This window comes from Gallinula chloropus, assembly GCF_964237585.1.
Source record: "Gallinula chloropus genome assembly, contig: HAP1_SCAFFOLD_595, whole genome shotgun sequence".
Lineage (NCBI taxonomy): Eukaryota > Metazoa > Chordata > Aves > Gruiformes > Rallidae > Gallinula > Gallinula chloropus.
The window spans coordinates 1-13,620 of record NW_028168710.1 but is presented as its reverse complement, the minus strand read 5'-3'; the positions used below and the strand labels follow the sequence as shown (position 1 = coordinate 13,620).

The 13,620-nt window shown below is 55.4% G+C and overlaps 2 protein-coding genes across 2 annotated transcripts; both read left to right on the top strand.

Annotated features, from left to right (window-relative positions):
• Positions 1–3,692: 3,692 nt before the first annotated feature.
• On the top strand, positions 3,693–5,604 carry LOC311204233 (acrosin-like; the record flags this gene model as incomplete). The annotated part of the gene is made up of 4 exons (XM_084280685.1): positions 3,693–3,853; positions 4,186–4,420; positions 4,755–4,874; positions 5,245–5,604. The coding sequence occupies 4 exons, from the start codon at positions 3,693–3,695 to the stop codon at positions 5,602–5,604; spliced, it is 876 nt and encodes a 291-aa protein (XP_084136811.1).
• A 64-nt stretch (positions 5,605–5,668) lies between these two features.
• Positions 5,669–13,345, top strand: LOC311204234 (acrosin-like; the record flags this gene model as incomplete). Its single annotated transcript, XM_084280686.1, has 7 exons — positions 5,669–5,821; positions 8,182–8,285; positions 8,738–8,935; positions 9,268–9,533; positions 9,811–9,956; positions 10,331–10,477; positions 13,268–13,345. Coding segments are annotated over 7 exons (1,092 nt in total), but the record flags the coding sequence as incomplete, so codon positions are not given.
• Positions 13,346–13,620: the final 275 nt, after the last annotated feature.

The window sequence follows — 13,620 nt, the reverse complement described above, 5'->3', positions numbered from 1 at the left end:
CTGGCAGATGAGTCTTCTGTGCATCCAGCATCACTGCGCGGAGCTGAGGGAGAGTCAATCCCCTCACAGGCAAGAGGAGGATCTCTGGCTCATGGGAAGGAGCTAGCCATAGTGCTGACAATGGCCACCCAACACCACCTTCATGCTCTCTCCTTCCCCTCAGGGTGACAGTGGCGGCCCCCTTGTCTGCCAGGACAAGAATGCCGAGTACTTCTGGCTCGTGGGATTGACCAGCTGGGGCACAGGCTGTGCAAGAGCAAGGCGGCCTGGCATCTACACGTCCACCCAGCACTTCTATGAATGGATCCTGGTCCAGATGGGAGCCAGCTCAGCATTCAGGAGTACCCCAACAGCACAGGCGTGGAGTCACTTCCTCACCACCTCAAGACCACGGCAGAAGCCAGCCCCAACACCAGCTCCAGCGGGTGGGCCTACCTCCTGCCCATTTCCCATTGAGAAACTGGTGCGATTCTTCACTGGGGTGCGGGAGCTCCTGCGGGGCATGTGGGAAGGAAAGGCATGAGGAAGCAGGAGGGACAGCGTCCAGGCTGGGCAGCATGGTACCACCGCTGTCTGCTGCTGGGCCAATGGCCTCTGATACGCAGCGTCAGAGGCCTGCTCTGTCTCGCCCACATTCCTCAGGCTTTCACACAGTTGCTGATTTCAGCCCAGTTCTTGAAATAAAGTTGCCCATTTTCACTGTTCACCAAGCTTCGGACAAGTCTCCTGGGAAAGGGCAAGTGCTTCCATGTTCCTCGCAGCCAAAATCCAGCCACAGTCACATAGGGCACAAAGGGGAAGAGTCACTCAAAAGGCCTGCAACCATGTCAGCTCAGAGAGGAGGTTGCTCGCAGCCATGGTGGGTTGGAGCAACCTGTCATCACCCAGAGGTGAGAAAGAAGAGCAGAGGTTTAGGATTATTTCCATGTCTCTACAGAGACGGGTGCTAGGTGGCAATTCCACCAAACGAGCCCCCTACACACAGAATTTACAACCTGTATCTCTTGTTACAGGATTAGAAAAGCCTGCCTAAATTTCCATTAATTGGTGAGTAATTAACGCATCAAGCATAGTCAAATTAGCAGGCATGCTGCTTGAAGGTGCTGGACTGGGGCGTTTACACAGGCCTTGAGCTGGGTGGGTGGTTGTGATCTCCCCCTGCCACCTGTCCCTTCCGCCCAGTTTCTGTTGCCTTCAGGCATCTCTGGATGTGCCCCAGCTGTTGCACCTGCAGCGGCAGGATGTTTCCTCTTGAGTCGCTGAGGAGAAGGGCTCTGGAGTGGGAGACCGCATTGAGGGACCCTTCCTGAAAGCGGCAAGGCTGGGCACAGAACCACGAGGGTCAAAAAAGCGAAGGGAGAAAGGTAGAGAGAGAGAGGCACCCAACTTCCCCCTCGCCCACCACAGCAAGACCCCCTGACCGCATGGTGCGGTGACTCATCGGAGGCGGAGCTAAGGGTGATGGGGGAATAATCCCTCTTGATACATCCCTTGGAGCAAGAAATCAGGAAAGCATGGCAGTAGACCTGTGTGGATGAGCAGGGAGCTCATGAGTAACCTCAAAGGGAAGCAGAAGGTCTATGAATTGTGGAAAAAGGGTCTGAGCACCTGGAAAGAATATAGGAATGTTGTGAGGGCCTGTAGGGATGCGTCTAGGAAGGCTAAAGGCCACCAGGAAATCAAACTGGCAAGGGACATAAAGGATAATAAAAAGGGTTTTTTTTAGATGTGTGAATAGTAAGATGACCAGGGATAATGTGAGTCTACTGCTGAATGAGAAGGGTGTCCTGGTTATGGGGCATGCTGAGAAGGTGGAGATACTGAATGCCTTCTTTGCTGTCTTCACTTCAAAGGCCCCTCGGGACCCCCAGCACTGGAAGTAAGTAATAGAGTTTGGGAAATGAAGAGCTTCCCTCTGTTTGAGGTGGGGGTGGTCCAGGAGGGTCTCAAAAGAATTAATGCACATAAATCCATGGGCCCGGATGGGATGCATCCATGTGTCCTGAGGGAGCTGGCAGAAGTGATTGCTGAGCCGCTCTCTATCATCTTTGACAGGTCTTGGAGAACAGGAGAGGGGCCTGAAGACTGGAGGATGGCCAATGTCACTCCGGTCTTTAAAAAGGGTAGGAAGGAGGATTTGAGCTGGAGAAGAGCTCAGTGGAGAAGGACCTGGGGGTCCTGGTTGACGACCTGTTGGCCATGAGCCAGCAGTGTGCCTCAGTGGCTAAGAGAGCCAATGGGATCCTGAGGTGCATCCGGAGGAGTGTAGCCAGCAGTCAAAGGAGGTGATCCTCCCCCTCTACTCTGCCCTGGTCAGGCCCCACCTGGAGTATTGTGTCCAGTTCTGGGCTCCTTGGTATAAAAAGCACAGGGATCTCCTGGAGAGAGTCCAAAGAAGGGCTACGAAGATGATTAAGGGCCTGGAGCATCTCCCCTATGAGGGAAGGCTGAGTAAGTTGGGACTCTTCAGCCTTGAGAAGAGAAGACTAAGGGGGGACCTAAATAGAGTCTATAATTATCTGAAGCAGGGGATGCAGGGGGAATCAGCCAGCCCCTTTTCAGTGGTCTGTGGGGTTAGGACAAGGGGCAATGGCTGCAAGTTGGAGCACGGGAAGTTCCGCACCAACATGTGGAAGAACTTTTTCCCAGTGAGGGTTGACAGAGCCCTGGGACAGGCTGCCCAGGGAGGTGGTGGAGTCTCCTTCTGTGGAGATATTCCAGACCCGTCTGGATGCCTCTCTGTGCAATATGAGCTGGGGAGCTGCTTTGGCAGGGGGATTGGACCCGATGATCTCTTGATGTCCCTTCCAACCCCTATGATTCTGTGATTAGTCTTTTCAGCTCTTCTCCAAGGACACTTTGGAGCAGAGCAGGCTTCTTATCAGTCCTTCCTTCCACCCTTCTTCAAAAGCAGAGCTGTTAGCAAAGCAGGTCAGTACGTTTACCCCTAAACTAAAGAGTGTCAAAGCACTGACCCAAACACATTTCTGTCCCCATGAAAATTCATCTTTATGGGTAACCCCAGGGGTGTCCAAGCACCACCTCTGTCCTCTCTTCAGCTTGGAACGCCCCCATGCTGCCCCTCCCCTCGCCCCATAGGCTGTGCCTAGCACCTGGAACCAGTGGATCTGTGACATCAGCCCTGTGGCCAAGGGCACCCCAGGCAACGGGACTACTGTGAGCACTCTGTCAGCTGCTGCGCTGTGGGTAACAAGCTCTGCTTGCTTCTTGCAGCTACCACGTTCTCCTGCTGCTCCTCCTGACAGACATGAAACTGCTCTCCTTCCTCATTTTGCTGGCCTTGTGCTGGCCTGTGCAGGGCACATGGGATACCTGCTGGTAAGTGGCCCTTGGCTCTTGAAGGTAGCATGGGCAAGCCTTATGGGATTCACTGGAGGGTTTCCACTTGTCCCCCATGGCCACGCCACGGCTTCCTGAACCCCCTGTGGGGCCCTCGGATCTTTGCCAGCACCCAGGCTGCTGGCACCGCTTGTCTACGGGGCTAAAGCCAAAACAGAGGCAGATGGGTGCACGCTCCATGGCGTTCCCTGGCCCTCCTGTCCATACAGCACCTTGCGGGGAGGGAAGACGGCTGACCTTCAGCCTGAACAGCAGCAAGTCATTGAGCAGGACAGTAACGATCTTCTGCTTACAGGACCTGCGGGCACCGGCCCATGGCCTGGAACTCAGGCATGTCGCGTGTTGTGGGCGGCAGAGATGCCCAGAAGGGAGCCTGGCCCTGGATTGTGAGCATCCAGAATCCCTGGAACGTGGGCACAGGGCATATATGCGGAGGCTCCCTGATCCACCCACAGTGGGTCCTTACAGCAGCCCACTGCTTCATCAACGTCTGGTAAGGAGGAGTAGGGAACAGCACACAACACTCCCAGCTGCCCTGCCCACAGCACCTCAGGCTACCCTCACCCCATCCCGTTCCATTCGCCCGCTGGACACCCACTGTCTGGACTCTCCCCAGCCCAGCTCAGGAGAAAGGTGGGCTCACGCCACTGCTTCCCAGCAGCCTCCAGCTCCAAGTTCCTGGTGCCCAAGGCGTGCTAGGGTGGTTGGGCCCTCTGTAGCACCACTTTCCTCTCTGCCTTGTCAAGAGCAGGTGGCAGACAACGGCTGGGCTGTGACAGCACGTAGTTCCGCTGACTCTGAGTGCTCTCTCTGTCTGCCTTCCAGGGACGTCAGCATGTGGCGTGTGGTCATCGGTGCCACGCAGTTGACGCGGCTGGGTCCTGAGGCACAAGTGCGCGGTATCATGCAGGTGATCGTTCACGAGCACTACAGCAACATCACGCAGAAGAATGACATCGCGCTTATGGAATTGGACCAGCCTGTCCAGTGCAATGACTACATCCAGCTCGCCTGTGTGCCTGATGCCTCGCTGAGAGTTTCAGAGCTGACCAACTGCTATGTCAGCGGCTGGGGCTCCACAACTGCAAGATGTGAGTTCCTGAGCACTCCTTGTGCCCTGAGAGCAAGCATGGAACACTGGGGAGGCGGGCTGGGCTTTCAGGCAGCAGAGGCGAAATGTCGACACAGTCAGGTTGCACGGGGATGTGTGCCTAGAGAGAGGAGACGGGCCTGACCCATTAGTCAAAGCAAGACACAAAGCAAACACTGCTACAATGCATTCTGGAGGCCAAGCCAAGCCCTAGGCAAGGGGCTTACCCAGACCAGGGAGGAGAACCAGGAATGAGCTGCTGCATTCTTTGCTCACAGCTGCAGAAGCCACCGACAGGCTGCAGGAGGCCAAGGTCTACCTCATCGACATCAAGCAGTGTAACAGCAGCAATTGGTACCGAGGGGCCATCCACAGCCACAACCTGTGTGCTGGTTATCCCCAGGGTGGCATCGACACCTGCCAGGTAGGAGTCTGCGACAAACCGGTCCCCAGCACCACTAGCAGCCCTGTCACAACAGCCCAAAGTTCTGCTGGCATGGGCTTTGCCTGGCAAGTCACCTTCCCAGCACTGCTGGGACTTGCCTCTCCTTCCCCATGAGCATGTCCTTGTCCGGTGCCCCACCTTGGACCACCTAGGGCTCTTGATAGCCTGTAGGCCCACATCCCAGTCCTGGCAGATGAGTCTTCTGTGCATCCAGCATCACTGCGCGGAGCTGAGGGAGAGTCAATCCCCTCACAGGCAAGAGGGGGATCTCTGGCTCATGGGAAGGAGCTAGCCATAGTGCTGACAATGGCCACCCAACACCACCTTCATGCTCTCTCCTTCCCCTCAGGGTGACAGTGGCGGCCCCCTTGTCTGCCAGGACAAGAATGCCGAGTACTTCTGGCTCCTGGGATTGACCAGCTGGGGCACAGGCTGTGCAAGAGCAAGGCGGCCTGGCATCTACACGTCCACCCAGCACTTCTATGAATGGATCCTGGTCCAGATGGGAGCCAGCTCAGCATTCAGGAGTACCCCAACAGCACAGGCGTGGAGTCACTTCCTCACCACCTCAAGACCACGGCAGAAGCCAGCCCCAACACCAGCTCCAGCGGGTGGGCCTACCTCCTGCCCATTTCCCATTGAGAAACTGGTGCGATTCTTCACTGGGGTGCGGGAGCTCCTGCGGGGCATGTGGGAAGGAAAGGCATGAGGAAGCAGGAGGGACAGCGTCCAGGCTGGGCAGCATGGTACCACCGCTGTCTGCTGCTGGGCCAATGGCCTCTGATACGCAGCGTCAGAGGCCTGCTCTGTCTCGCCCACATTCCTCAGGCTTTCACACAGTTGCTGATTTCAGCCCAGTTCTTGAAATAAAGTTGCCCGTTTTCACTGTTCACCAAGCTTCGGACAAGTCTCCTGGGAAAGGGCAAGTGCTTCCATGTTCCTCGCAGCCAAAATCCAGCCACAGTCACATAGGGCACAAAGGGGAAGAGTCACTCAAAAGGCCTGCAACCATGTCAGCTCAGAGAGGAGGTTGCTCGCAGCCATGGTGGGTTGGAGCAACCTGTCATCACCCAGAGGTGAGAAAGAAGAGCAGAGGTTTAGGATTATTTCCATGTCTCTACAGAGACGGGTGCTAGGTGGCAATTCCACCAAACGAGCCCCCTACACACAGAATTTACAACCTGTATCTCTTGTTACAGGATTAGAAAAGCCTGCCTAAATTTCCATTAATTGGTGAGTAATTAACGCATCAAGCATAGTCAAATTAGCAGGCATGCTGCTTGAAGGTGCTGGACTGGGGCGTTTACACAGGCCTTGAGCTGGGTGGGTGGTTGTGATCTCCCCCTGCCACCTGTCCCTTCCGCCCAGTTTCTGTTGCCTTCAGGCATCTCTGGATGTGCCCCAGCTGTTGCACCTGCAGCGGCAGGATGTTTCCTCTTGAGTCGCTGAGGAGAAGGGCTCTGGAGTGGGAGACCGCATTGAGGGACCCTTCCTGAAAGCGGCAAGGCTGGGCACAGAACCACGAGGGTCAAAAAAGCGAAGGGAGAAAGGTAGAGAGAGAGAGGCACCCAACTTCCCCCTCGCCCACCACAGCAAGACCCCCTGACCGCATGGTGCGGTGACTCATCGGAGGCGGAGCTAAGGGTGATGGGGGAATAATCCCTCTTGATACATCCCTTGGAGCAAGAAATCAGGAAAGCATGGCAGTAGACCTGTGTGGATGAGCAGGGAGCTCATGAGTAACCTCAAAGGGAAGCAGAAGGTCTATGAATTGTGGAAAAAGGGTCTGAGCACCTGGAAAGAATATAGGAATGTTGTGAGGGCCTGTAGGGATGCGTCTAGGAAGGCTAAAGGCCACCAGGAAATCAAACTGGCAAGGGACATAAAGGATAATAAAAAGGGGTTTTTTTAGATATGTGAATAGTAAGATGACCAGGGATAATGTGAGTCTACTGCTGAATGAGAAGGGTGTCCTGGTTATGGGGCATGCTGAGAAGGTGGAGATACTGAATGCCTTCTTTGCTGTCTTCACTTCAAAGGCCCCTCGGGACCCCCAGCACTGGAAGTAAGTAATAGAGTTTGGGAAATGAAGAGCTTCCCTCTGTTTGAGGTGGGGGTGGTCCAGGAGGGTCTCAAAAGAATTAATGCACATAAATCCATGGGCCCGGATGGGATGCATCCATGTGTCCTGAGGGAGCTGGCAGAAGTGATTGCTGAGCCGCTCTCTATCATCTTTGACAGGTCTTGGAGAACAGGAGAGGGGCCTGAAGACTGGAGGATGGCCAATGTCACTCCGGTCTTTAAAAAGGGTAGGAAGGAGGATTTGAGCTGGAGAAGAGCTCAGTGGAGAAGGACCTGGGGGTCCTGGTTGACGACCTGTTGGCCATGAGCCAGCAGTGTGCCTCAGTGGCTAAGAGAGCCAATGGGATCCTGAGGTGCATCCGGAGGAGTGTAGCCAGCAGTCAAAGGAGGTGATCCTCCCCCTCTACTCTGCCCTGGTCAGGCCCCACCTGGAGTATTGTGTCCAGTTCTGGGCTCCTTGGTATAAAAAGCACAGGGATCTCCTGGAGAGAGTCCAAAGAAGGGCTACGAAGATGATTAAGGGCCTGGAGCATCTCCCCTATGAGGGAAGGCTGAGTAAGTTGGGACTCTTCAGCCTTGAGAAGAGAAGACTAAGGGGGGACCTAAATAGAGTCTATAATTATCTGAAGCAGGGGATGCAGGGGGAATCAGCCAGCCCCTTTTCAGTGGTCTGTGGGGTTAGGACAAGGGGCAATGGCTGCAAGTTGGAGCACGGGAAGTTCCGCACCAACATGTGGAAGAACTTTTTCCCAGTGAGGGTTGACAGAGCCCTGGGACAGGCTGCCCAGGGAGGTGGTGGAGTCTCCTTCTCTGGAGATATTCCAGACCCGTCTGGATGCCTCTCTGTGCAATATGAGCTGGGGAGCTGCTTTGGCAGGGGGGATTGGACCCGATGATCTCTTGATGTCCCTTCCAACCCCTATGATTCTGTGATTAGTCTTTTCAGCTCTTCTCCAAGGACACTTTGGAGCAGAGCAGGCTTCTTATCAGTCCTTCCTTCCGCCCTTCTTCAAAAGCAGAGCTGTTAGCAAAGCAGGTCAGTACGTTTACCCCTAAACTAAAGAGTGTCAAAGCACTGACCCAAACACATTTCTGTCCCCATGAAAATTCATCTTTATGGGTAACCCCAGGGGTGTCCAAGCACCACCTCTGTCCTCTCTTCAGCTTGGAACGCCCCCATGCTGCCCCTCCCCTCGCCCCATAGGCTGTGCCTAGCACCTGGAACCAGTGGATCTGTGACATCAGCCCTGTGGCCAAGGGCACCCCAGGCAACGGGACTACTGTGAGCACTCTGTCAGCTGCTGCGCTGTGGGTAACAAGCTCTGCTTGCTTCTTGCAGCTACCACGTTCTCCTGCTGCTCCTCCTGACAGACATGAAACTGCTCTCCTTCCTCATTTTGCTGGCCTTGTGCTGGCCTGTGCAGGGCACATGGGATACCTGCTGGTAAGTGGCCCTTGGCTCTTGAAGGTAGCATGGGCAAGCCTTATGGGATTCACTGGAGGGTTTCCACTTGTCCCCCATGGCCACGCCACGGCTTCCTGAACCCCCTGTGGGGCCCTCGGATCTTTGCCAGCACCCAGGCTGCTGGCACCGCTTGTCTACGGGGCTAAAGCCAAAACAGAGGCAGATGGGTGCACGCTCCATGGCGTTCCCTGGCCCTCCTGTCCATACAGCACCTTGCGGGGAGGGAAGACGGCTGACCTTCAGCCTGAACAGCAGCAAGTCATTGAGCAGGACAGTAACGATCTTCTGCTTACAGGACCTGCGGGCACCGGCCCATGGCCTGGAACTCAGGCATGTCGCGTGTTGTGGGCGGCAGAGATGCCCAGAAGGGAGCCTGGCCCTGGATTGTGAGCATCCAGAATCCCTGGAACGTGGGCACAGGGCATATATGCGGAGGCTCCCTGATCCACCCACAGTGGGTCCTTACAGCAGCCCACTGCTTCATCAACATCTGGTAAGGAGGAGTAGGGAACAGCACACAACACTCCCAGCTGCCCTGCCCACAGCACCTCAGGCTACCCTCACCCCATCCCGTTCCATTCGCCCGCTGGACACCCACTGTCTGGACTCTCCCCAGCCCAGCTCAGGAGAAAGGTGGGCTCACGCCACTGCTTCCCAGCAGCCTCCAGCTCCAAGTTCCTGGTGCCCAAGGCGTGCTAGGGTGGTTGGGCCCTCTGTAGCACCACTTTCCTCTCTGCCTTGTCAAGAGCAGGTGGCAGACAACGGCTGGGCTGTGACAGCACGTAGTTCCGCTGGCTCTGAGTGCTCTCTCTGTCTGCCTTCCAGGGACGTCAGCATGTGGCGTGTGGTCATCGGTGCCACGCAGTTGACGCGGCTGGGTCCTGAGGCACAAGTGCGCGGTATCATGCAGGTGATCGTTCACGAGCACTACAGCAACATCACGCAGAAGAATGACATCGCGCTTATGGAATTGGACCAGCCTGTCCAGTGCAATGACTACATCCAGCTCGCCTGTGTGCCTGATGCCTCGCTGAGAGTTTCAGAGCTGACCAACTGCTATGTCAGCGGCTGGGGCTCCACAACTGCAAGATGTGAGTTCCTGAGCACTCCTTGTGCCCTGAGAGCAAGCATGGAACACTGGGGAGGCGGGCTGGGCTTTCAGGCAGCAGAGGCGAAATGTCGACACAGTCAGGTTGCACGGGGATGTGTGCCTAGAGAGAGGAGGCGGGCCTGACCCATTAGTCAAAGCAAGACACAAAGCAAACACTGCTACAATGCATTCTGGAGGCCAAGCCAAGCCCTAGGCAAGGGGCTTACCCAGACCAGGGAGGAGAACCAGGAATGAGCTGCTGCATTCTTTGCTCACAGCTGCAGAAGCCACCGACAGGCTGCAGGAGGCCAAGGTCTACCTCATCGACATCAAGCAGTGTAACAGCAGCAATTGGTACCGAGGGGCCATCCACAGCCACAACCTGTGTGCTGGTTATCCCCAGGGTGGCATCGACACCTGCCAGGTAGGAGTCTGCGACAAACCGGTCCCCAGCACCACTAGCAGCCCTGTCACAACAGCCCAAAGTTCTGCTGGCATGGGCTTTGCCTGGCAAGTCACCTTCCCAGCACTGCTGGGACTTGCCTCTCCTTCCCCATGAGCATGTCCTTGTCCGGTGCCCCACCTTGGACCACCTAGGGCTCTTGATAGCCTGTAGGCCCACATCCCAGTCCTGGCAGATGAGTCTTCTGTGCATCCAGCATCACTGCGCGGAGCTGAGGGAGAGTCAATCCCCTCACAGGCAAGAGGGGGATCTCTGGCTCATGGGAAGGAGCTAGCCATAGTGCTGACAATGGCCACCCAACACCACCTTCATGCTCTCTCCTTCCTTCCCCTCAGGGTGACAGTGGCGGCCCCCTTGTCTGCCAGGACAAGAATGCCGAGTACTTCTGGCTCGTGGGATTGACCAGCTGGGGCACAGGCTGTGCAAGAGCAAGGCGGCCTGGCATCTACACGTCCACCCAGCACTTCTATGAATGGATCCTGGTCCAGATGGGAGCCAGCTCAGCATTCAGGAGTACCCCAACAGCACAGGCGTGGAGTCACTTCCTCACCACCTCAAGACCACGGCAGAAGCCAGCCCCAACACCAGCTCCAGCGGGTGGGCCTACCTCCTGCCCATTTCCCATTGAGAAACTGGTGCGATTCTTCACTGGGGTGCGGGAGCTCCTGCGGGGCATGTGGGAAGGAAAGGCATGAGGAAGCAGGAGGGACAGCGTCCAGGCTGGGCAGCATGGTACCACCGCTGTCTGCTGCTGGGCCAATGGCCTCTGATACGCAGCGTCAGAGGCCTGCTCTGTCTCGCCCACATTCCTCAGGCTTTCACACAGTTGCTGATTTCAGCCCAGTTCTTGAAATAAAGTTGCCCGTTTTCACTGTTCACCAAGCTTCGGACAAGTCTCCTGGGAAAGGGCAAGTGCTTCCATGTTCCTCGCAGCCAAAATCCAGCCACAGTCACATAGGGCACAAAGGGGAAGAGTCACTCAAAAGGCCTGCAACCATGTCAGCTCAGAGAGGAGGTTGCTCGCAGCCATGGTGGGTTGGAGCAACCTGTCATCACCCAGAGGTGAGAAAGAAGAGCAGAGGTTTAGGATTATTTCCATGTCTCTACAGAGACGGGTGCTAGGTGGCAATTCCACCAAACGAGCCCCCTACACACAGAATTTACAACCTGTATCTCTTGTTACAGGATTAGAAAAGCCTGCCTAAATTTCCATTAATTGGTGAGTAATTAACGCATCAAGCATAGTCAAATTAGCAGGCATGCTGCTTGAAGGTGCTGGACTGGGGCGTTTACACAGGCCTTGAGCTGGGTGGGTGGTTGTGATCTCCCCCTGCCACCTGTCCCTTCCGCCCAGTTTCTGTTGCCTTCAGGCATCTCTGGATGTGCCCCAGCTGTTGCACCTGCAGCGGCAGGATGTTTCCTCTTGAGTCGCTGAGGAGAAGGGCTCTGGAGTGGGAGACCGCATTGAGGGACCCTTCCTGAAAGCGGCAAGGCTGGGCACAGAACCACGAGGGTCAAAAAAGCGAAGGGAGAAAGGTAGAGAGAGAGAGGCACCCAACTTCCCCCTCGCCCACCACAGCAAGACCCCCTGACCGCATGGTGCGGTGACTCATCGGAGGCGGAGCTAAGGGTGATGGGGGAATAATCCCTCTTGATACATCCCTTGGAGCAAGTAATCAGGAAAGCATGGCAGTAGACCTGTGTGGATGAGCAGGGAGCTCATGAGTAACCTCAAAGGGAAGCAGAAGGTCTATGAATTGTGGAAAAAGGGTCTGAGCACCTGGAAAGAATATAGGAATGTTGTGAGGGCCTGTAGGGATGCGTCTAGGAAGGCTAAAGGCCACCAGGAAATCAAACTGGCAAGGGACATAAAGGATAATAAAAAGGGGTTTTTTTAGATATGTGAATAGTAAGATGACCAGGGATAATGTGAGTCTACTGCTGAATGAGAAGGGTGTCCTGGTTATGGGGCATGCTGAGAAGGTGGAGATACTGAATGCCTTCTTTGCTGTCTTCACTTCAAAGGCCCCTCGGGACCCCCAGCACTGGAAGTAAGTAATAGAGTTTGGGAAATGAAGAGCTTCCCTCTGTTTGAGGTGGGGGTGGTCCAGGAGGGTCTCAAAAGAATTAATGCACATAAATCCATGGGCCCGGATGGGATGCATCCATGTGTCCTGAGGGAGCTGGCAGAAGTGATTGCTGAGCCGCTCTCTATCATCTTTGACAGGTCTTGGAGAACAGGAGAGGGGCCTGAAGACTGGAGGATGGCCAATGTCACTCCGGTCTTTAAAAAGGGTAGGAAGGAGGATTTGAGCTGGAGAAGAGCTCAGTGGAGAAGGACCTGGGGGTCCTGGTTGACGACCTGTTGGCCATGAGCCAGCAGTGTGCCTCAGTGGCTAAGAGAGCCAATGGGATCCTGAGGTGCATCCGGAGGAGTGTAGCCAGCAGTCAAAGGAGGTGATCCTCCCCCTCTACTCTGCCCTGGTCAGGCCCCACCTGGAGTATTGTGTCCAGTTCTGGGCTCCTTGGTATAAAAAGCACAGGGATCTCCTGGAGAGAGTCCAAAGAAGGGCTACGAAGATGATTAAGGGCCTGGAGCATCTCCCCTATGAGGGAAGGCTGAGTAAATTGGGACTCTTCAGCCTTGAGAAGAGAAGACTAAGGGGGGACCTAAATAGAGTCTATAATTATCTGAAGCAGGGGATGCAGGGGGAATCAGCCAGCCCCTTTTCAGTGGTCTGTGGGGTTAGGACAAGGGGCAATGGCTGCAAGTTGGAGCACGGGAAGTTCCGCACCAACATGTGGAAGAACTTTTTCCCAGTGAGGGTTGACAGAGCCCTGGGACAGGCTGCCCAGGGAGGTGGTGGAGTCTCCTTCTCTGGAGATATTCCAGACCCGTCTGGATGCCTCTCTGTGCAATATGAGCTGGGGAGCTGCTTTGGCAGGGGGGATTGGACCCGATGATCTCTTGATGTCCCTTCCAACCCCTATGATTCTGTGATTAGTCTTTTCAGCTCTTCTCCAAGGACACTTTGGAGCAGAGCAGGCTTCTTATCAGTCCTTCCTTCCGCCCTTCTTCAAAAGCAGAGCTGTTAGCAAAGCAGGTCAGTACGTTTACCCCTAAACTAAAGAGTGTCAAAGCACTGACCCAAACACATTTCTGTCCCCATGAAAATTCATCTTTATGGGTAACCCCAGGGGTGTCCAAGCACCACCTCTGTCCTCTCTTCAGCTTGGAACGCCCCCATGCTGCCCCTCCCCTCGCCCCATAGGCTGTGCCTAGCACCTGGAACCAGTGGATCTGTGACATCAGCCCTGTGGCCAAGGGCACCCCAGGCAACGGGACTACTGTGAGCACTCTGTCAGCTGCTGCGCTGTGGGTAACAAGCTCTGCTTGCTTCTTGCAGCTACCACGTTCTCCTGCTGCTCCTCCTGACAGACATGAAACTGCTCTCCTTCCTCATTTTGCTGGCCTTGTGCTGGCCTGTGCAGGGCACATGGGATACCTGCTGGTAAGTGGCCCTTGGCTCTTGAAGGTAGCATGGGCAAGCCTTATGGGATTCACTGGAGGGTTTCCACTTGTCCCCCATGGCCACGCCACGGCTTCCTGAACCCCCTGTGGGGC